Genomic DNA, 23,912 nt, shown 5'->3' with positions numbered 1-23,912 from the left:
TTAATTTTATAATAGGACGCTTATCGCAGAGGTAAGAAAAACAGGATATAGAAATATTTATTTATTATTATATAAATTACAGTTCATAATCTGCCCTCTCAAGTACTTAAAGGGTGAAAACATGACATCAGTCTCATAAAGAAATATTTGTTTTAACAAATTTATATACTCGTAGACCAATGAGGAACTAAAATAATGGTAAACAATAAGTATTTCTGTAAGAAATTAGTAATCAATTCAATAAAAATTCAACTGATATTCATGAATTTACATTCTGACACTGATGTCACTCCTCAATATTGGTTTACATTAACATATCATTGCTATGGCAATAAATGTTCTGCTATTTCATTATAAATATATTTGTATGTCATCTGTTTTTCTGGCTTAAGGATTATTACATTATTTATATTATTATATCGTAAGAAATGCGACACTTATTTTTAATTATTTAATACTATGTCAAATATTTAAAAAATAAAGCATCAGTAACGGGGGCAAATACAAAACAATTTCATATGTAACCGAGAACTAGAAAATTTTATTCTCTAAATGCAAACACATTTATTTTTGAATACTGATATAAAAACAGACAAAGTCATTTCGGTAACGCGAGTTGATATATAAGTTTGAGAGAGACCGAATTAGTACAATATATTAAAGATACATATTATGTATTACAATAAAGTGCTTCAATATAATAAATACACACAAACATAACTTTATTTGTTTCATAATAATTTGTAACAATTGTAAACAAATCATTGTGTAAGTGGCATTATTGTTTATAGTAACAAAATTTACTGAGTCGCTTAGAAATTTCTAATAGCATATTTTAGTTTACCATTTCATTTTGGCACTTTATTTTGATGTTTCAATCAAAATGTTTCCAATAAGAAGAAAGATAAATGAAAAAAAAAAAAAAACTTGTGTCCATTCAAATGCAGCCTCTTTTCCAGTAATATGATTGCGAATTATCAGTGAGTTACTCTTAAGAGAGATTCATGATAGATTAATAGCCTTTAATTATAATTTTACCACAATTAAGTTGTTTTATTTTATTTTTATAAAAGTAATGCTTTCACAGTTCCCTATTTTAATGTCTGATTACATTGATACAAATTAAACTGAAACATTGCTACTTTATTCAATTATTATATATCCCACACATACTATACTAGAACGTTTAAATACATACAAATGCTTCAGGTATTGCGAAAGAACAAAAAATATCTTACAACATACGAGACTTTGTTACAATAAATTATTATAATTTATTCATAAATCTTAAAGTATAAAAACAAACGAAAACTGCGTAGTTTTGTTCAAGCGGCGAGTTAGAACTCCAAATATTTCTTTGGTGAATATAAGTGTGAAGCTAGCGTGAACAAATATAGTACATTAGATTTATAAAAATGCCATAGAATGTTATCCAGTGCCATGTCTAAAGTTTTGAGTGGTAAATTTAAGTCAAGTTAAACAAAATATTTTTTGACATATTATCGGCGAAAAACGAAAAACGGCCAAAGCATACATTCATGTATGAATAAATTCGCTATTAAACTAACAGCATACAAGAATACATGGTGGTAGGGAAGAGTAAATAAGAAAATTGTTCTATTCCTCGCTCATACACATAGTCATCTCGCTCTAACTAATTGTAATCAAATATGTCTATCTCAATCGTACCGCTCACTCCTTGCGAGGCTTTCTTTTCCTTTGACCATCACCGGCTCCTTCTGTGTCTACATGTGGAGTTTTCTGGAGCAAAAGCATTTTATTATTGATCTACATATTTACCAACGGCGTACATGTTCATAGATATATTATTTGCAGTATATATTTTAACAACTCTCTGGTGTTGTTTCTACACTTTATATTGATTTTACAAAAAAAATATAACACTAGAATAGAAAATTGTGACGAAACAATTACATTTTTTTTTAATTAATAGAAATAAAAAACCATCATAACATCGAATCAATCTGTTGAGATTGCTCACCTCTTCAGGCTCCACATGTCCCTCGAGGCCTGTCTTGCTCCGCCTCGCTGTACTTCCCCCCTCTCCTTCCGCTTCACCCTCCGGAGACTCCCCCTCAACCTCGACTTCACCCTCAGACTGCTGTGGGTCGTCCTCTACGACTGCATCTGTCTTCTTGGTAATCGAATCCGTGTCCTATAGTAGAAATGAGGGGTTTGATAAATTGACAAATATTTAAACAATATTAAATTAAATTCCAAAAGTTACTTCCATATAATAAATAATTATATTGAAATGGTTAACTACTACAATGTCGAATACAAACACTGTTGTTAGTTAGATTAAATACTAATTATGGGATTATCTTATATTTATTATAAAAAAACAAGTAAAATTTTACTTAAAGAAAATCCTTTTATTTAATAATCTAATTGATTAGCTTTTGGTTGAAGTTGACCAATTCATTACCATAGATTATTCGAGATGATTTCAGTAGACTACAATTTACAATACTTACAGTCTTAGGCATGCAGCACATGTAGGCGACGAACCCGACGATCACGAAGCTGCCGACGATGACTACGCCGTACACCCACGGGTTCTCGCCGGAGTACTTCAGTACACGCTCCACCAGCGACTCCTGCACAATAGCCTACTGCTAGCACTATTCACTCACACCACACTCGCAGTGTATTATCTACAGACATAGCCTCTCAACAGATTTTAAATATGATTGATGATTGAATATTTTTGACCAAATTGCAGCTAATCCAGCCAATCTTACTGACTGCTTTTTTTTTTAAATAAAGACGACAGTTTAGAAATAAAACTTGACACTCTCTGCCAAAGTATCAAACTTCCGATACATTAAATAATACGAAAATATATTAAACGGAATATTTCATCTCCTAAACTACTGGATTTAGGCTTCCTATTACAACTGTACAATAAGGTATATTGACAATTAAAATGTAAACTACTCAATGACCATTAAATAATTTAAAAAATGTATCTTTATTATAACTCTTCCATTATACAAATTTTTGATCCTCCATTAGTGTGAATAGCTGAGGAAAATTAAGCATAACGGCCCTTGTCGTATTGTATAATTGTTTTCTGGGCATAATTGTATACGAACTTAGAAGACGCATTTAATTTGACTCGTTTATTTGGCGGATTTTAGTTAAACATTAATGGAGGCAAATCCACACACTTGGTTCGCACATAAGAATTGTGCCGCTCTTCCTTTGTTTTGTAAATAAGCAAATATAAAAAGTCGTCCATGTATTGAAGATTTGTTGTTAGCGAAATAAACCGATTCATTGAAGCAACATCGCGTATAGAATAAACTTGAAGTTTCGTCATAAGTGGTACGTCAACTAAACTTGTACTACCACTACTACTACTACTACTTTTACTACTACATAACTAGCATACAAATAGTCGTATGTTGAGCCACGCTGTCGTCTAAACGAGAATCAATTCGAATTCAAAAGTCGAAAATTACTAGCCACGTTACGTCTCAACAAAACAAACTCCAAGTCTGGCATCTGGCACAAATAACGAAAACTCTCTCGTGGCCAAGCAGGGTAAGATCGTCCGATTGTCAGAGACGAGACGTGACCTGTGAGCGTCGTCGCAGGTACAGCACGTACAGCGAGACGGGCAGCGCGCAGTACAGCGCGTACAGCGCCCACAGGCCGGGCCGGTGCGACGTGGCGCGCAGCACCCGCCCCCACCACGTGCGCTACAAACCTCACACTCTACCGCGCCCCGCGTTCGGTCTCGTCGCGGTATATTACGTCGGTACACTCGCAGCATGCACGCACGCACTCATGCTTTATTGCAACCCCTTATTTTAAGGATTGATTTGTGTACTTACGTAACGGTTTTTTTATACTCGACTTTCATTAAAAAAGTACGGTTTTCGAATCAAAATTGAAACAACATAAATTCTTCGAGTGTACGAAAAATTGGAGAATACTTGAAAATTATTTATCATTCATTTTGATTTAACATGAAATTTGAATATTATATTTACTAGAGATATTCACGATAGTTTCTAATAATCATAAATAAAGCTTAGCTATCATATCAAAGATCAACCGATTGACACTTGATTATTTGATATTACGGTAAATAATTGTTTATTATTAAAAAAAAAAACAGGTTAAGCTGTCATTTTACACGCGCTAAGTCTGAAGTGGTAGATAGTTAATAATAGTCTTACCGAGTCACTAGTGAGCTTGGCCCGTTTGATAGCATAACTCTGCTTGGCCCATTCCTCGGCCACTCGCTCGTCGTCGGTGATTATGACATTGTCGAACAACAGCATTGGAGACATGGACCACAGCTCGAAGCCCACAGCATGCTAATGACGTGAAAATAATTGCCAATAGATAAAATTTATTTACATAAAAAAATAACTTTAAGTAAATATTTTATAGACGATTATAATAATCTGTTTACTTTCATAGTAGGATAATAGGTTACATTCACAGGGCGGTCCGTTTAATAGGATACCAGTTTAATACTTTTTCATTGTATAGTACAAGGATTTCTTCGGCGATGGCGTATGTATAGTCCAATACAACCACAAGAGGAGTAAAGCAAGTTGGAAATTGAATTGATGCTATATAGTTGGTCTAGGTTTTGAATAATGTATGGTATTCATTACGAAAATAGTCTCAATAATTACGGCAAAGTTGTTATCCGGAATTTGATAGTAAAATTTAAGCGAATAGTACTGTTTTATATTATCATCTCTAGAGATGATTGATTATTAATAAATCAAGAGTCGCATCAAGAATGTATTAAATAGTAGAGCAACAACCAAGTCTCATAGAATATTTATATGTCCCTCTTCGATCGGAATAGGCTATCGGTGTACAAACAATAGTAAAAACACTCACGACGGGCGTCATGCGGAAGGGCGCGTCATCGCGGAAGTAGTGCGGGTTGCGCACGCGGCGCGGCGCCCAGCGGCCGCGGTAGTTGGGGTTGGCCACCAGCGGCGCGCGCCACGGGCCCTGTCCGAAATCCGGTTATTGTTAAACACTGAGTAAATTCTAGAGGGTTAAATTACAATATTTTTTTAAATTATTTAACGAAAATAACATTTTCATTTTCATTACTGCAATACGTGTGGTTTTATCTAAGTACACTAAAAATATCTAAAATTAGAACTAAATTAATATATAACCTCAATTACGAAAGTAAATGATTTTGATTTCAATCAGTTTTAATTAAACATTAAGAGTGCGGTATGTACAAACTTTACTCGACACAAAAAAACATTTCATGGCGGACGCATCTTAGAACGAGCGTCTCGGGTATATTTTTGCCCTGCCTACCGACAATAAATAAAAATTGAAATATACATAAATTAAAATTGACCAAATTACTCATCGTTAAATGTTTAACTTTATTTTGATATATTTTATTAATTTATTCTTGCTCTGTTCTAACTAAGGTTGTAATTACCTGAGAGGAATTTGCAATACCCGAAAAAACGAATGTCTAGTTCAAGGGTACTAAGCAACAAAAAATATTGTAAACATGAATACATTTTAAAAAATCTGCCTCTATGGTGAGTTCCACTCGAGGGCATCTCTTCCTTAGGTTAGGTTAGTTAAACAAATGAGTAACATTAATTTGAAATATTTTATAACAAAAATGTTGCCTTTTCCACTTTGAAATTAGAACCAGTACACAAAGAAATATTATGAGGTTGACGAACGTGTATATCTCATTGGTTAAACTTTATTTTACCCGTAAGAAGTCATGCCAGGCGGCACAGTACCTTGTAGTTCGGGTTGGGCACGGTGGGCGCGCTCCAAGGCCCGCAGCCCGCGGCGGCGGCGCAGGCCGGGTTGTCCACGAGCGGCGCCTCCCACTCGCCGTCCATCTCCTCGTCCCAGTCCGACGGCTTCTTGGCGTCGGGGTCTGTAGTGAAATTCGTCACTGCATTAGCAACTTACACCGGTATACTGGTACCTACTGATGCACATTAAACAATACGTCGATATCGATATCTTATGATATTATCAGTATACGGTTTTTTCTCTTCGTAATCAAATACGATAACAGGAAAACTCGAAACTAACCTCAGAACGCGAACGTGAAATGTCAGAATGTGATATGCGATATTGATTATAATACCTATAAAAAAATATAAGATACAAATAACGTTTCACCGGAAGTCGGATGTCAACATTTCAAAGCGAATTGACCATTTACAGTCGAGTCATCAGCTCGTCTGTGCTTACAAAATAAATAAAAGGTAGAAAAGGAGTGCAGCAATCACCGGGAATGGTCTCCGGCTCGTCCTCGAGCCAGCCGTCGGGCTTCACGGCGTTGGGGTCAACGATCTGCGCCGGCGCGTCCTCGTCCCAGTCGGCGGGCTTCGTTGCCGTCGGGTCCACGATCTGAGGCGACATTTGTTTTATTATATTCTAATTGTAACTTCTATTACAGTTTATATTCATATGCGGTATTATATTTTATGATATACTGTATGTTACATATAATCAGACATTTAATAATAATAATAAAAAAATCGAAAGTTACTGACCTTCTCCCGCTCATCCCAGTCCTCAGGTTTCTTGTCATCGGGGTCATCGATCTCCTCGGGCGGGTTGACGGGCGGCGTGAAGTCCTCCAACAGCGAGCCAGCGTTGGCCTCTTTGTTGTCGACCAGAATCGTGAATGTGTTGTCGGGCCGGACGATCAAGGTGTATAGATGTGGTTCCTTGTCCTTGTAGATGTCGTCTAGGCGTTGACTGAACATATTCATTATTTTATTATACTTTTACAAACATTAACCACTTTAACATCAAAATCTTTTAAAAATAAATTATTTAAGCATGATTTTTTTTTATACTTTCGATATGCGTGTAGCATTTTTAAGTATGTACGTAGAGGGGCGCGCCTTCGTGAGACAATGGCGTACTATAATGGAGTTTCACTACACGGCCTTTATTACAAATGTCATTTGACTACGATACTAACGTGGGCTTCTTGCTGTGCTTCTCCTCGATGGTCCCGTTCTTCGGGTTCACGTGTCTGAAGATGAAGTGCAGTTTATTGTCGTTGCCACACTTGTCAGGTCCAAACATGATGGTGTAGGGCGTCTGGTCGTGGAACTGACGGAGGTCGGCCTTGGTGTTCATACCCCGAGAAAGCAGCTTGATGTACGCCCCACCACAGTTCTGGCCCTCCTGGAGAGATCAATAAAACCATGATGTGGTAACAATAACACAACGTTTCTTTATGTAACTTTTTAGTTACATCGCAATTATAAATAGTAATATTAGACATGAATAAAAATAATAATAAGTATGTAAAGAAGTAAAAAATAAATTTCCTCGAGTCAGCATCGAAACTGCGGCCTTTACGTTGAGAACACGAATACCAATCAGCTATAGAGAAAAAACTCATCTGGTTCGATTATTATTATTGTTATAAATAACTTGTTTAACCCTATTTATTACTTGTGATTTTTTTATTTGTTTACATTCAATGCTTGTACGACGCTACTACGACCTTGACAAAGTTATAATAATCATTTTATGAAAGTACATTAACACGCAAAAACTAATAATAACTTTACACAAAGATCATAAAGCTCTTCCTACACTAATATTGGATTAGAGCCAGTTCCTGTTTTATCAAGGTTAACGTTTCTTTGTTAACATTTTTGCAAAGACATGAATAATTTCTTATAAAAAATAACAATCCAAAAATGTCTCACACTGTGTGGGGCAAAAACGTCCTTTGTTTCTAAGAAGCATACAAGTTTCATAACGATGTTTTCATTTAAAAATGTATTAAAAAATTAAGCCCATGAAATAAAATCTCAATAATTAACTTTCGTAACTCAATAAAAAATACCCGAAATATTGAATTATTAAAAAGAGCATATTTAATTAGAATGTCCATCGTTATATTCGTCTGGAAGCTCGTTAATTTTGATCTCATGTTTCAAACGAAAAACAAATTGGCTTATCGGCTTTGGAAGAGACGTTATAATAAAAAAAATTAAAAAGTAGATAAATACGCCGAAATAAAATATTTATTATTTTAATTAATATACACTTGAGTTCATATTTGTAAAAAAACTGTCGCTCGCGGCTTCGTTAGCGTTTCAGGGGTTGATCGTCAGGGTTTAGGTTAAATAAATAAGTTGCCTATCTCCTTCCTTGAACGACAAGCTTACTTAATACGAAATTTCATCAAATTCGGTTCAGTGATTTGGACGTGGAAAACAACAAACAGACAGATAGATAGACAGAGAGCTACTTCCGCTTTTATAACATTATTAAATTATATTTTGAGACACACCCAACATAATCATTTTTTACAATAAGTCCTAACGTACAGAAGGGTTCTGATGATGTTATATAGGGTTTGATATGTAATGGTAATCTGTAATGTTTGAGCGTTATATATTTTATTACTTTTATAATTATCAGAAGGAATAAGCATTAGAGATTATTGATGACAAATATAATTACTTCCGTTGACGTATCAAGTATTGGACTATTTTTTGTATAAATGCAAAAAATATCGATAGATATTATACGGCTATATTTCGCATACCGCACTCACAAATCATTACATAGTATAAAACAAAGTCGCTTACCGCTGTCTGTCCCTATGTATGCTTAGATCTTTAAAATTACACAACGGATTTTGATGCTGTTTTTTTAATAGATAGATTGATTCAAGAGGAAGGTGTATATCTATAATACATGCACAATATAGAGAACACTGATAATTTTAGAGGTTTCTAAAGTGATGTCGTAAATAAACATATTTTTTTGCCCTTACATTGCAAACGCGAACTGAACCCTACGAGATAAATCAAAATAATGTTCTACAGTCTACCCCTTAAAAAAGTCTACAAAAACGTCCCCGATCGTATATGTCCATCTCTTAGGGATAACCCACAATAACCATTATTTATCCTTTACTTTTTACGAGAAATGATGGCTTATTTTCGAAGCGATTTTAAGAAATACAGCATTAATCCTTATCCAATTAAGTACCTTAAATACATTGTACACACATTGTACAGACATTTAATATAGATCAATATGGCCTGTTACAGCATATCGAATATTTTCGAATATATTACAGTTTCAAAACGCAGGGACATAGCGGTTTGTATTGTCTAATGACTGAAAAACTGAACTTCTAAGACATTCTGTAGTATATTTAGTATCAGCATTGCACCCATGCGAAGCCGTGGCGAGTCGCTAGTAAAAATAATAATTTTAATACATTATTTTTTAAAATAACGATATCATTTCTTATACTTAAACAATATATAAGCACATATATTATATTCCTTAACTAAATGGCGACGTTTTTAAGCGCGTGTTTGTTAAACAGAACGTTTGCAGTACAATTGTGAAAGCCGTTACAATAATATTATTAGAAATGGTTACTGGTTATGGTTACTGAATTACTACCTATATATATATATATATATATATATATCTTCTGTTTGTGTGTATGTAACTAATCGATTGGACCGAATTCTGTGTGCATTTGAATGTTTCTCTGTATAAGACCCGGTAGATGACTACTAGAAATTTGACATTGGTAGAAGTTTTGTGTAGGAGGGTAGCCCTAACTCCCCCGTCCGGTGACGCTGATGCCATTTGGGCCAACAGCTACCATAAATAAAAAAAATAAAAAATTGTATATATACGCGAACAAACATTCGTGACTGTGTTACGGTTTAAAGCGTGAATTAGCGATTTTCCGCGCTTGGTGACACATGGACGACATTAAAGGTGGTAATTATTCTTACATAGTTAAATAAGTACAAATATGTTTCATGATTTTCAAGCGATTTTCAAGTACAAATATGTTTCATAATAAAAGGTATTAATAGAAAAGGTTTAGTTGTTAATAAAAGCATAACGACGACAAATACCAAAAATTTTTTTAATTGTTTTAAGAAAGAAAAACACATAAACTGACACATACAAAATGATTAATATATTATAATGAAACGAAAAAAAAGACTTAATATTCTCTTAGAATTTACTTACTTAAAGGACTGTCAGTGATTATCTCAAAAATTATTTGACAGAAACATTTATATTAATCAAAATTGGAAGATTTTCATAAATAGCTGTGAAATATTGCAAAGGTTAACCCTTTAAGAAAAATAGGTAAGAAATTAATTATCAATTTAAAAAAATATTAGTATTATAAGGCAAAGTTGTAAGATATGCATATTGTTTATCGAAAAATAAACAAACTTAAAGAAAATCTATCTTACCTGCATCGTAACTTCATATTGAACAATCAAAGGTTTTTCTTTGAACTCAAATGGTCTATCGAGTAACGCTGATATGGCTGCGTGCTTTGCTTCCGTCGTAAGAACTAAGCCAAGATCATTTTTCAATATGCGTCTTGAGGGTGATTGTACCTGTATTAGCAGTTGAAATTAATATTAATATATAAAATACTAAAGCAATAAAACTAAAGTGTGTAGAATAGCTTATTTCTCTATCAAATTATGAGTAAACTAGTAAAAGTTGATAATTTAGATTGTAGAACAGCATTATTTATTCATATGAGACTTGCAACTAATATATTTCTCACCTCCCACTTGCCATCATACTTGGCAATGTTTTCATCCACACCCTGCTTCTTGGCCTCTGACTTGATCCATTTCTTCTTAAATGCAGTCACATCATCAAAATGTTCAGCCAAGTATATACTTTTGGAGTCTATCTTTGGACTCTGGTAATTATCTTCTATTGTCTAAAATATTTAACATTTTGTTTTAATAGGTAACTTAAGTACAATGGTACTTTAGCCATTATATTATGTGCTCTTTAGGTTTAAATAGATGTTTTGACTATATATGAGACAAAATTCATCAGACAGAGGTTGGAAAGGAAACATAATTGTTTTAATTTGTGTTGAAGGCAATATTCATTAAAATGTGATACATCAAGCAGCATTGCATAGCCCAGTTATAATTTTACGACTTTATAAATAAATTTAATTCAAGCATAAAAAATATACCAGGGTTTTAAAAAAGTAACTGAACACATTAAACAGATAAACTATTTATAATAAATCAATGACATGATTTAGAGACTTGAACTCCAGAGTATTTATATTATTTTAAGAACTAAAAGAAAGAAACTATAATATTAAAATCATGTCATTTCAGTATAGTACAACCAATTTTTTGATACTATGATTGTTAGAAATACTTATTTATGTAGTTATATTTATATTATAATTATATATTTAATAAACTCATATTTTGTTATTGTATCTGATTTCATAAAAGTGTAATCGATTTCAGAACATCATTCATATGGCTTTAAAATATAATACAAGATGTTTACCCGCGCAAAAGGATTATAAAAAAAATAAAAGAGAGTCACACATGGAATGAAAATAGCAGATTTTTGTGAATTGGATATTTAACTTCAGAACTATAATATTTATAAAATAAAACAAATAATAAATAAATATTCTGTGTACTGGTGTATTTATTATGATATACTTTTGAAATAAATCCTATTGTAAACTTTGTTATCAGATTGTTACACTTAGATAGTTAATTTAGGTTACATTTATCATGCTTGAATAGAATAAAATAAAGAACATTTTTATATTCATGACTAGGCAAAGGAGCATTATTTAATTTTATAAATATAAAAGAATGTATGTAATATTTATTGTTATTCATATTTTTTTCACTTTTTTCATTATTCCTATACAATATTTATTTTTAATCATAATTCATAAATTATGATTAAAAATATTGTAATTAAGAACAAATTAATGTTCTTTTAACTGAAATAAATAGTAACAAAATTAAAATATTTTTGTTAAATACACATTGAACGTAAATAGGTCAAACATTGATAACTAACCTCTACGGTTACTTCATCATCAGAATCTTCACCGTCAGCATTTACGGACACTATAGTAAGCACCAATAAGGCACTTATTAACAGCCGTCGATAGTATAGAGCCATCTGAAAGAATCTTATTTATTACACAGAATATTAGCATAAACAGACCAGACCGCTGCCACGATAGATTATAATTAAATTACAAAAAGTAAACTGTAACGTACGTCGGTCCATTTTAAAATAAATGTATAGGACTCCGGATAGCGGATATCCTCAATAAAAACAAATAAAGCTAACTTCAATGTAGTGGCCGAAAGCTTTTTTGGACCCCAGCATAAATCACTTAAATGTTCGTGTAATATATTGACTTATACGTACCTTTTTTTATAACAGTGCTACTAAAGCGCACATTAAATTACACTTTTAATTCAATTAAACTTGTCAACAGTAAAATCTTAATTTACTATCTTATGTCCAAACAATTATAACAATAATCCTATTGAGATTTTCGATATTCTCAATTGTTCTCAATTCTCCTCTCTCGAGTCTGGTTCACTGAAATCTGAATTCTGAATTGACGAATTTTTGATTTGACAGTTCTATAACTTTTTTTATCTACGGTTAATTTTCATTGGAGCACTTTACTAAAGCGACCAATCACAGACAAACAGTTGTCAACGGTTGTCAGGGCGGCGAATGACATTGTTTTTAATGTATGATATAATATACATAAAGATAATAACAAAATGTTGCAGTGGCGAGTGTGACTCGAGGATGTTTTTGCAATAAATAAATTTAAAGTAAAAGCTTATCTATGATATTTTTTATACACAAATATGAATTTCCATACAAGACTTCTTATATATTAATAGCGTAAGCCGATTTTTGTCCCAGTGATTATGGGATATAATAGCTGCATATAAAAAATCGGTTATGGTCTCATTCTGAAGAGCTCCAGACGTAGATATGCAAAAAATTAAAGATAATTTTTAATTGCAATTTACTAAATAGTTACAATTTAACAAATAATTAATTTTAAAGTACTGACCGGTTAGACAGCGATACTCAGACTGTATAAGAAAAAAATTAAAACGTAAACAAAATTAAAGTAAATTGTTATAACCAATAAACAAAGATTAACATTAAAAATTTTATTCAAAAAAGATTTCACCTAATTAGCGCCAAATGTAGATGAGTGACTACCACCAGACCAGTTTACAATGAAATTCCTAAAAAAATCTTTTGAATAAACGCAATGTTTCACGGGAGATCCACTAGTATTGTATTATTATTTGAATGTTTTTATTTAGGTGGATACACGTGAACGCTTTTGTTGGGTAAAATATTTTGTATATCCTTTGCACATATTTATTGATATTTGTATATTCATAATATATAATATTTGTATACATATATATTAGTAAAAGTTTTTAAATTATTTTACTTTTTATTATTATTAAATCCATAATCAATGTTCAAATAAACCAATTCGTAAAGTTGACATAATTTTAAAATGTATATAAATATTTTGGCTAATAATTATGTTGTTGATCGTTTTAGTTCATCAGTCAGTCTATCAGAGTTCATAGTAATCAAATGTTATCATAATAACATAGGACTGATAGTAATTCAGCTACTAAATAGTAATGTAATATAGCTATAGCTCTATAAACAGTTCAAAAAAGCGTCTCAAAAATCGTTTCAGACTACGATACCAATTAATTAATTATAATTATCTATTATAAGAAAAAAAACTTTAATTTATACATATATTAGTAAAAGAACACCTATTTTTATTTTAAAATTTGCCCTATTGTATTTTATGAAATCTAAAAAAAATTAATTAAATTCTTCAAAGCCAGTGTTTCAAGTAAGACAAAACAAGAAAACATTACGATTTTTCGACTAGCTGAAATTAAATTGTATATGTCAAATGTCAATGTCATTATGTCAGTCAAATAGTCTTCAGTCAACCCAATTACAAATTCACAATCAGGTTTCCAAAACAGTGAGCACTGAGCATATATGTATTATCTATGACAGTGAGTGAACTAAAATTCCAAAGGGAATTTGTTTCGTATAAATAGTGGTATTTACTGTTTGAAGTACTTTTTATTTCATGTCCATAATGCCGCAGATAATGTGTAATTTAAATGCTTGTCTTTATTATTAAAGATATATAAACATTTTTATATAGAATAAGGTAAATTATAATAATTTTTGTTCCGGTGTTTTGGGAAATCAATGTTTAACAATAATCATCCATTTAATTCTCACTAACATTTCTCAGTTATCCAAAACTACTTTTAATATGTAATCTTATCATAAAGCAATTCACTAAGTCCGCCGAAACTGCGGAAACGCTAATTTAAATACAATGTTTTACTATCTAATATTGATAATATATCAAATAAAAATCTAAGTTATCAATTACTAAATGTTATATTATTTTCCAATCGCTAGACCAGAGTTATAGATATATAAGTTGATATTAAAATGTAGATGTGTAATTTTTTGTTTGCAGAATAGACGTATGGTAGTGATGAGGCGATACTTTTTTAGAATCTTGAGGCTTCGTAACCTTTTAGCCATCACATCATTAGTTATATTATTGTACTTAGTCAAAAACATCACTGAAATTAAATCAATAGCAGATGTTGCCAAACCAGTGCAAGAATCCTTACAAAACATTTTACAGAAGGAAAATGACGAAGAATACTTTGTGCCAACCAGCTTAAAGGTATTTATATAAATATATATTAATATCAAATAAATACATGTAGACATATAATAAATGTATAAAAATATAAATAAAGTATCTGTTACCCACACACATCACTGGGAAAAAAAGAAAGAAGACAGAAGTATCAATGGAATTAAAAAAAAAGTAAAGCTTATAAACATGTATAGATGATTCTGTGGCAGTTTGTCTTAGTCTCATTCCAGTACATTTAGTAGTTTCAGTAGTTTTCACATGATTGATGCACAAAGAAAAAATCATTTTCATTGCATATATGCATATTTAAAATACAATGTTTTTCCAATAAAATACTTATTTTATTAATATTTTTTATATATTTCGGATATTTTTATTTTTCAGAAAATTGATTGGAATAATTATCAACAAATTGATTATGAAAGAAAACGAGTTGGTGAGTTTTGAAATATCTTTTTTTATGTCATTTGAATTGTGACAAAAAAAATCTTAAATCTAAATTTTAAAGTTTGGTTATTATAATAATGTATATTTCAAATATAAATATGTATATATTTATATATTTGGGATAACAACCTTATGAGTATAATCTATCATTGTCCCAAATTTCATCCTGTTCCATTCAGCCATTTTATTTATTTATCAATCCACAGTTTATAATATGAAGATGAATTATGTTATATAGCTTTATGAAAGAAGAATATAACACAGCTAAAGGAAATATATATATCATGGTTTAAATTTAAATTTATAGGTATTGGAGAACATGGTCTACCAGCTCATCTCCCACAAAAAGATTCTGCAATAGAGAAGGAACTTTACTCTGTAAATGGATTCAACGGTGCCCTTAGTGACAAGATACCTCTTAATCGCTCTCTACCAGATATACGTCATCAAGGTTGCCACAAGAGAATGTATATAGAATCGTTACCTACAATTAGTGTTGTTGTGCCTTTTCATAATGAACACTGGAGTACATTGCTCAGAACTGCATACAGTGTACTTAACAGATCACCAACATTTTTAATAAAGGAAGTATTTCTAGTTGATGATGCCAGTACTAAAGGTATATTTGATGTTATTAAGTTTCTATATATTTTTGTTGTTATATTGAAATTCAGTTTTCTTATACATTTTGTACAAAGTATATTAAATTTTTTTGATTGATCACATCACTTTAATGTTCTTCTAATAAAATATTGTTTTTTTTTATATTCCATTGTTTATTTATATAATTTATGACTTTGCAGACTTTCTCGGAAAAAAGTTAGACGATTATGTATCGAAACACTTGCCTAAAGTTAAAGTTATTCGTTTGGAAAACCGTAGTGGATTAATCGCTGCAAGATTAGCCGGAGCTAAGCAGGCGAGTGCCGATGTTCTGGTGTTTTTAGACTCTCACACTGAAGCTAATGTCAACTGGCTACCACCCTTGCTAGGTAATTATATTCAAACCCGTCCATATGCAGGTACACTAAAGCACAAAGTTTTTCGGTTTTTGACACAATTAAGATATTTAATTTTAAGATAAGGTCAGAGCATTTTGGAAAAATAGAAATTATTGAGAGACAAACAAATTGTTGATATAGAATCGGTCCCATTATATCCCGCATTCCCGCAATCCCGCATAGCTCATACGACGTGGTTGTGTCGCAGAGCCGATCGCAATGAACTACCGCACAGTGGTGTGTCCGTTCATCGACGTGGTGGCGTTCGACACGTTCGAGTACCGCGCGCAGGACGAGGGCGCCCGCGGGGCCTTCGACTGGGAGCTGTTCTACAAGCGCCTGCCCGTGCTGCCGCAGGACCTGCAGCACATGCCGGAGCCCTTCGAGTCGGTATCTCGGGTCTCATTGATCGACTTTTATTTTTGTGTTATAATTAAGTGGACGGGCACTTACGATGGTGAGTGGTCACCATCAACCATAGACAATGGTCTTGTAATAAATATCAACCATTCCTTCCACAGCCTATGTGCCACCAACCTTGGAAACCAAGATGTTATATTCCTTGTCTGTAGTTACAACGAGCTTAATACATTTTTCAAAACGTTATTCGTGAATTTGAAGAGTTTAGAGAATAAGTGCTTCATGACTTTTTTTATCATATTCGTTAAAAAGCGTTAACATTTCCCAAACGCGGCACGCGGCCTGCGGCCTGCGGTCCGTGGAGCGTGTAGCACAAGCGAGTGGTCCCCAGGAGCCCCGTGATGGCGGGCGGGCTGTTCGCGATCTCGCGCGTGTTCTTCTGGGAGCTCGGCGGGTACGACGCCGGCCTCGACATCTGGGGCGGGGAGCAGTACGAGCTCAGCTTCAAGGTCAGCCTCCGTATAAATATCGTCAATCACTGGCTCTTGTGCCATTTATACGGGATCTGAACATTAACTTTTTTGAAATGCCTTTTAATTAAATAATCTCGAGTAAATACTCGCTATAAAAAAAGTTAAAGTTAAAGCGCATAAATTTTTCATATAACTAATTAATAATCTGTTATTGGAAATTATGATTGTTCGATACTTTTGCTCAGAATAAATAGTCAATATTTATTATAATATTTTAGTCTCAATAAAGCTATTTTGAAGACAACACGCATTATCGATATTCGCCCGCTTCATCGTACAAAATTGACCCATAACCAAATAAACAATGATTATACGGATTACGGATTATATATTATTATTATACGGAAGTGACTGACTGCTGAAATAGAATTATCTACAACTTAAAAATATATGTTGGCTTGTTTTAAACTAATTGACACGTACGACTTTACCTACAGAAGTTGGTTAGGGGGTGATTTGTTCAGCAAGCTGTCTGTCTTGTTGTGAAATGAATGGTGACCGAAAGAGACAAACACTTTTCGTCGAAGTTTATGTTATGAATTGGTTCTTATTTTTTTTTGGATTTTCATAACTTTACGTAAAAAAAAATTAGAACATTAAGTTTCAAACCGTTTGAAATGATAAATTGTGTATAATCAGATCTGGCAGTGCGGGGGTCGCATGCTGGACGCGCCGTGTTCCCGGGTGGGACACATCTACCGCAAGTTCGCGCCCTTCCCGAACCCCGGACACGGAGATTTTGTGGGACGGGTGAGAATTTATCTTTTGTCCTGTGAAAATAACTTAAGTATATTATATAGTATAGAAAGTTTTTATAAATGTGTAACGTTACTTTTATATTTGACTAGCGCTAAATGCTACAAATTCCCAGTAGGTTACAAGAGAAAGAGAGAAGTCAGTTTGTGTGGAGCGTGGGAGAATGACTTTCATTTAGGGTAGCTCTCATTAGTACACAAGCCCAGAAAATATTATTTTACACCTAAGTAGGTCTCATACCTACGTTGCCATTACATTAGTCTGCTCCTGTATTCTGTTAATAGCAAGCTAAGTTTTACGTTATTTACTTTATTCGAGTAGATCTTAAAAAACACTTTTGGTTCGTCATTTTCGACAATTATAGTAAAAGTAAAGTTACAGTCGGTTCGAAATGTTTCAACTGCGAAGAACCGACAAGAAATTAATTGGTTACTAAGGTAGTGTCGATATATTTACTTTGTTTATAGATATGAGAGATACTTTTCGCATCATTTTCCGCACAGACACAGGATTAAATGAAAAAAATACTTCCAGTATTCAATCTAGACCATCGATCAATTTTATAAAAAAAAATGTTAAATACTGTAAATTAAACGAAATTTCTATGTGAAACCAATAATTTTATCCGGTTTTGGAGCCCTCTTTTTGATAAAAATAGACTACAGTTGTGCGCATCTGATCATATGTAGACTTGGACCATGTTGTGCAGAAATTAAATCAACCCACAGAAGCTTAAATAAAAGTTGTTGTTTGATAAACATTTTTGTCTATAATTTTAAATACATCAAATTTTATTTTACATGTTTAGTTTTAAACAAATTTTAAATTTTATATAATTTAAAAAGTGCTTGTTTGGGTTTGTACATTTCCGTACAACGATGTCCACGGATATTCAGTATAGCTACAATGGCAGACATGGAATGGAAATATTATGCGATGATTGAAATGTCGACGTTAACAGAATTACAGACGCGTGGCCGAGGTGTGGATGGACGAGTACGCGCAGTACCTGTACCGCCGGCGCCCGCACTACTTGCGCATCGAGCCCGGAGACCTCACCCAGCAGAAGGCACTGCGGCAGAAGCTGCACTGCAAATCATTCCGCTGGTTCATGACGCAGGTTATTAAACGATGTTCAATTCAATTCTTAGTTTAATGGCTTTTAGTTGTGCCGACAGGACACGGATTGTTTCGCCAATGTCACGTAGGATGAAGACACGAATGAGATTGATCGGTACGGTTGAGATAACAAACTCAATTACATTTTGAGTTGATTACTCTACCGTCGCGAGTCTCGCTAACCTAACGGCTAACTATTGGTCGTCAATTTATTTATATAATACATGCGTCTAATTCGAAGTTTGCGGACTCTTAAGATGTGTCTATAAATTATCTTTTGGTCGGTGGTGAAGGATTTTATCGTGATGAAACCTTCCATAGACATTTTTTTTTGTAAAGATTAGAAGCGAAGTTTTCTGCCCAACGTCGGGACATTTTCGGGCCTTACTCTATAGTCGGCATAAAGATATTTTGTAATTATGAGATAATGATTATATTGTAATTTCTGTTTGTAATAAACCTTTAAATTTACAATTGAATATAGGTGAAGGGAAGTTTATAATTAATTGTTTTTGCAGGTTGCTTTTGATCTGACGGCGAAATATCCGCCGGTCGAGCCGAATCCCTTTGCAGAAGGACAGGTGAGCTATTCCGCATTTTCTCTTAGTGAAGTGCCGGAGTTTCGCATATCTGTATCCGAGGGAGAAAAAAAGATTTGTATCCGTATTGGTTACTTTATGACGGATCTTTTACATTACTAAGGCTTCAATGGAATACCATTAAATTCCATTTATAACATTTTCATGGTTAAAACCAAATAATACTTATATTGCTAAAATAAAATAATTTATAAGGTACTACTCAAACTATTTTTATAATGAGATCAAACTATTATTGTTATAATAATTCTATTCCATTCCATGCACGCCATTTCTGGTGTTTCTCGTAGTTTTATTTAGTTAGGGCTGTCCGGCCCAGATTATTTTCCATTCCGATAAAAAATACTATGTTAACTGCTGGGCCGTAGAAAGTACTTTAAATTTATCCTATCAAATAGGAATTAACAACGAATCATCCATAATTCTTTAAAACTTGTAAAAGGCTGTTCATATTTAAAAAAAAAAAATCGTTACTGCACTTAAGGTAGTCAAAAAAACTGTCTTTCAAAATTATCCATCCCCATGTAAAATTCGTATCATAAACACGTTTCAAGCTGCAAAAATATAGATCGCAGATTGCGAGCCGAGCCTTGAACAGCCCTGATCTAGTTTAGCTTGATTTGTAGTAAGAAGGCTACTGGAAAAATGGGTCACATGGTCGTAGGTATTTACGCAGTGATAGATGTATGACATGTCCTAATATTTGTATTTTGTCTGACTCTACAAATCAAAACCATCACACAATGTATTGCTATTAAGCGGCGGTAGAATAACTAAATAGTGGTTCACTGCAGATTATTACGATTTCTGTGTTCAGAGAATAGAGACAATACATCAGGGAAAAATCTGTGAGGTAAACAATAGTCGATTCCGGTGTGTCGCAGATAAGGGTTATTATCTGCGACACACCGGAATCGACATTTCCAGGATACATTTCCAGAGTTGTCCGCACGAAGCCATCAGTGCAGATTAGCTAATATGTTCTGAAGTTCGATTTAAGAGCGGTTATTCCGATTGCCGCTTCTCAGTATCTGTCAGTTTTTAAGCTTGTATGTGTAACTGCATATGCGCAAGTATGATTGATTTTCAAGTCCTTTGTTTCTCAAAAATATATATAGGAATACATTTTTTTTATCAATACATTCTAGAGAAGGCAATCTGCCTGTTTATTTACTGCTTACAGAAATAATTTACAATTCATTTTTATAGGTGATACAGCGTTCAATTTATACTGAAATATGAAAATTTTTTGAAAACATGCATTTTTAACAAATAATTTGGCAAATATCAGTACTGTCCGTAGGATTTTTCTATACATTCTATTAAAAAGGGATAAACATTTTTTATAGTATTTATAATTTTGTTTGAGTATATATTTGGCTATATATTGATACTTGGAAATATAAAGAGTTTCAAAATCAGGCATAAGGGCAATATTCTTAAGTGAAAGTCAATGGATCTGAACGTTTCCGGCGCCGCAGATACGGCCGGCGCAGCAGCCGGCGTTCTGCGTGGACGCGCACCGCGGCGCGCAGATGGAGGCGCTGCAGCTCAAGGCCTGCACGCGCGCCGCCGCCGCCGAGCAGGACTTCGTGCTCTCCTGGCACAAGGACGTGCGGTGAGTTTCTGTGCTACCCTCATTCGATACGATTCTTAAATATCTCAGATTATAATAATTATTATTATTTAATCTGCATGGAAATCGACGAATACTAACTGCACTGTTCTTTATCGTCTACTTAATCGTTTATCGAGTAATACGCTTCAAAGTTTTCTTCACAGTTGATTTAAATTTAATAATTGTAATAGTTGACCTTGTCCTAGAGAATAAAACAAAATAAACACAATAACAAAATATATTAATCGAACAGTATCACTATCAAATAGCCGTCTATCTTTCTAATAGTGTATTTTGGGAAGCTGAGTGTAACAATGACCATCGTACCCAACACTGTTTTCAAGTAGGCTGGAAATGATGATGGCAATAATAATTTCACCTTAATTGGTGTGAGCTATGTGCAGTAATTTAATGAAACTATCTCTATATGAAACTTACAATATATACCTTATAAAGTTCCTTGTGACGAAAATTATTTCATATAAAGAAATAATAAACCTAAAAGAATATTGTTTTTCTTTTGTTTGGAAATAATTTTCGTATTTTACTGAAATACAAAAAAACATTCTAGGTCCAAGAGTAGAAACATGTGCTGGGATGTGCCGGATTCTTCTCCCAAGAGTCCAATACTTCTTTACAGCTGCCATCTCGGTGGAGGAAATCAATTATGGAGATATCACCCGGTGAGAATTATGATAATCAATATAGTCATATAATATAGTGTGTGAAATCCCATGTGAATTATAATAATAGTATTATTAGAAGTAAGTGAAATCATTTTATATAAAATCTTATACAATAAACATAGAAAGAGAGAAGGGGAAGGGGTGATCGCCTGGAGGGGGGCATAATTTACGTGACGATTTCTTCCAGTTCAATCTGTTGTAAATCCGTAAAATAACTTCGTCCCAATATTTTTTTAATGATATGGTTGCTTATTTTAGGATACAAAACGCTTAAAACACGGCACCAACGACAACTGCCTCGACTGGGACCCGCCCACGCGCGCTCTGTACATCAAACCCTGCGATGACTCCTCCGACACTCAAGAGTGGATCATAGACAACGTGGACAACGAGATGTTAGAGAAGTGGGACAGCATCGCGAAACGAGTCACTGGACCGGTTGAGACGTACAATGAATAAATATTTTTTTGCCTTTTTTATCACTTAGGTGAAAACAAACAGTTAATTTCATAAATCATATCGAACGCTTACTGAATACAAGCAGAAACATTAATTGTAAACGTTTATACGAGATTATCAGTATGATTTATAAGTTCCGACAAGTTTTGTCTACTGCCAGTAGCATGCACTAACTAGAATTTATTTTAGATAGATAAGGATTGTTCTATACTATATTCCGGTGGAAGGACTAGTGAAAATAAACAAACGTATTCCATACGATTTGCTAATAATTTAATACCAAGAGTTCTTGATTTATATTTATAATATAACTGTTTTCCACACAACTACTTATAAATATATTGATTTTATTATTAGAATCAATAATGAATATCATAGAATTTTGAGTAGTTATATAAAGTTCACGGCCAAAGTTTATTTATGTTTACAGCCATTGGAATCGACTGTACATTCGACTGTTAAAACGTTTAACGAATATATTATATTTTTTTATAAGTAAAAGGCCGCGTTTGAAATGTCGCAGATTTGAATTTATATTTTAAGAGACTATTTGTATCGTTATTTCGACATGCCCATTCCGTACATCGTTTATTATTATAATTACAAACATTATAAAAACACATATGTATTTAATAAAACTACATACATTTTGTTCATTATTCGAATGTACTTAAAAGCTAAAAAGAGTAGATATTAAGAAGATTTTGTCAATATACGTAGATTTATTTTTTTATACCTTAATAGTATCTAAGGTCATTAGAAAACATAAAATTTATATTGAGTGTTTATTTGATAAAAAACCGATCTCGAAACGGCTATAATTTAATATGAATTAATTGAAATGTGGAAATCTAAAGTCAATTTGATAGTTACTAGTGTTTTGCTAATATGACGGCGTGATATTTATTTATTAATTATAAAATTTAAAGAAAACACTGTGTTTTATATTATTATATTGCTTTTCTTATAGACAATATATAGTGGTTAGGTGAATAATTTTAAATGAATTCCCAATATTTTAAAACACCTTGTAAATCTAAAACTTTGATTATTAACCTTTTATTGGCAACCATTTTTAGCACAGTAATTATTAAGTATAATTGAATTCCTGTTGTTGTTGTAACAATGTTTGTATACTATTTCTTTAAGTCAAGGGGTGTCAAAGTCTTTGAGGCAGTTTTGCGTTGTCTGTTTTAATAGAAGATCATTGTTAAGTTGTGGTAGTTTGTGAATACAATAAATTTTAAAATAAAAGCAAACAGTTAACTATTGGTTTTTAAGATAAAGTGAAAGTGTGACGTGGCCCGTGTGAATCTTCATATATCTTCTTTTAATTTCGTTTGACATCCCTAATTTATCTATAATATAGAAAATATGATATGAAAATTACATAATATAATTTATTTACAAAATGTTTATATAACACACAACTATTTGGATTTATGAACACTACTACTGTAGATTTTTTTATAGATTAGTATTTTAAATAATTTTTAAAAGTTTAACTTTAGATGTACTCGTAGCCGTAGGACGTAAATATAGAGATGTGTATTTTTATATATTTGGTTAATTAGACTGTTTTAGTCTTTATTATAAAGTAAATATTTATTTTAAGAATTGTCTCGAGATTGAATATGCATAAAAAGTGCTTGACACTAGTTAAAAGAAAATTTTACTATTAAGCCTTAAAGATATTAGTATATTTTAATATTTTACTGATATGAAATATTTAAGAAAG

At 32.8% G+C, this 23,912-nt stretch overlaps 2 protein-coding genes across 4 annotated transcripts in view; one reads left to right on the top strand and one right to left on the bottom strand.

The window, feature by feature from the left end:
- Window positions 1-48: 48 nt before the first annotated feature.
- Window positions 49-23,912, bottom strand: part of LOC113397410 (calnexin) — a 372,199-nt gene continuing 348,335 nt past the window's right edge. Inside the window, exons 2-15 of one of the 3 annotated variants that reach the window (XM_026635731.2) lie at window positions 12,259-12,406; window positions 11,899-12,003; window positions 10,604-10,765; window positions 10,278-10,427; window positions 6,992-7,200; window positions 6,555-6,762; window positions 6,288-6,408; window positions 5,784-5,926; window positions 4,894-5,010; window positions 4,212-4,352; window positions 2,499-2,621; window positions 2,003-2,176; window positions 1,690-1,761; window positions 49-1,378 (exon numbers count right to left, since the gene is read on the bottom strand). In XM_026635731.2, coding sequence (XP_026491516.2) covers window positions 1,693-1,761; window positions 2,003-2,176; window positions 2,499-2,621; window positions 4,212-4,352; window positions 4,894-5,010; window positions 5,784-5,926; window positions 6,288-6,408; window positions 6,555-6,762; window positions 6,992-7,200; window positions 10,278-10,427; window positions 10,604-10,765; window positions 11,899-12,003 — 1,722 coding nt within the window. In that variant the 5' untranslated portion in view covers window positions 12,259-12,406 and the 3' untranslated portion in view covers window positions 49-1,378; window positions 1,690-1,692. Of the gene's footprint in view, window positions 1,762-2,002; window positions 2,177-2,498; window positions 2,622-3,605; window positions 3,729-4,211; window positions 4,353-4,893; window positions 5,011-5,783; window positions 5,927-6,287; window positions 6,409-6,554; window positions 6,763-6,991; window positions 7,201-10,277; window positions 10,428-10,603; window positions 10,766-11,898; window positions 12,004-12,258; window positions 12,407-23,912 lie in introns of all 3 variants that reach the window. The other 2 variants (XM_026635730.2, XM_026635729.2) reach the window with 2 other exon arrangements.
- On the top strand, window positions 13,904-22,829 carry LOC113397456 (N-acetylgalactosaminyltransferase 6). The gene is made up of 13 exons (XM_026635805.2): window positions 13,904-14,083; window positions 14,405-14,620; window positions 14,981-15,032; window positions 15,351-15,662; window positions 15,847-16,035; window positions 16,253-16,430; window positions 16,796-16,913; window positions 17,577-17,687; window positions 18,655-18,813; window positions 19,331-19,393; window positions 20,893-21,029; window positions 21,601-21,712; window positions 21,974-22,829. The coding sequence occupies exons 2-13, from the start codon at window positions 14,414-14,416 to the stop codon at window positions 22,172-22,174; spliced, it is 1,839 nt and encodes a 612-aa protein (XP_026491590.2). The 5' UTR covers window positions 13,904-14,083; window positions 14,405-14,413; the 3' UTR covers window positions 22,175-22,829.

Source organism: Vanessa tameamea, chromosome 3, assembly GCF_037043105.1.
Source record: "Vanessa tameamea isolate UH-Manoa-2023 chromosome 3, ilVanTame1 primary haplotype, whole genome shotgun sequence".
NCBI lineage: Eukaryota > Metazoa > Arthropoda > Insecta > Lepidoptera > Nymphalidae > Vanessa > Vanessa tameamea.
The sequence above is the reverse complement of the archived record's forward strand: the minus strand, read 5'-3'. Positions and strand labels throughout refer to the sequence as shown.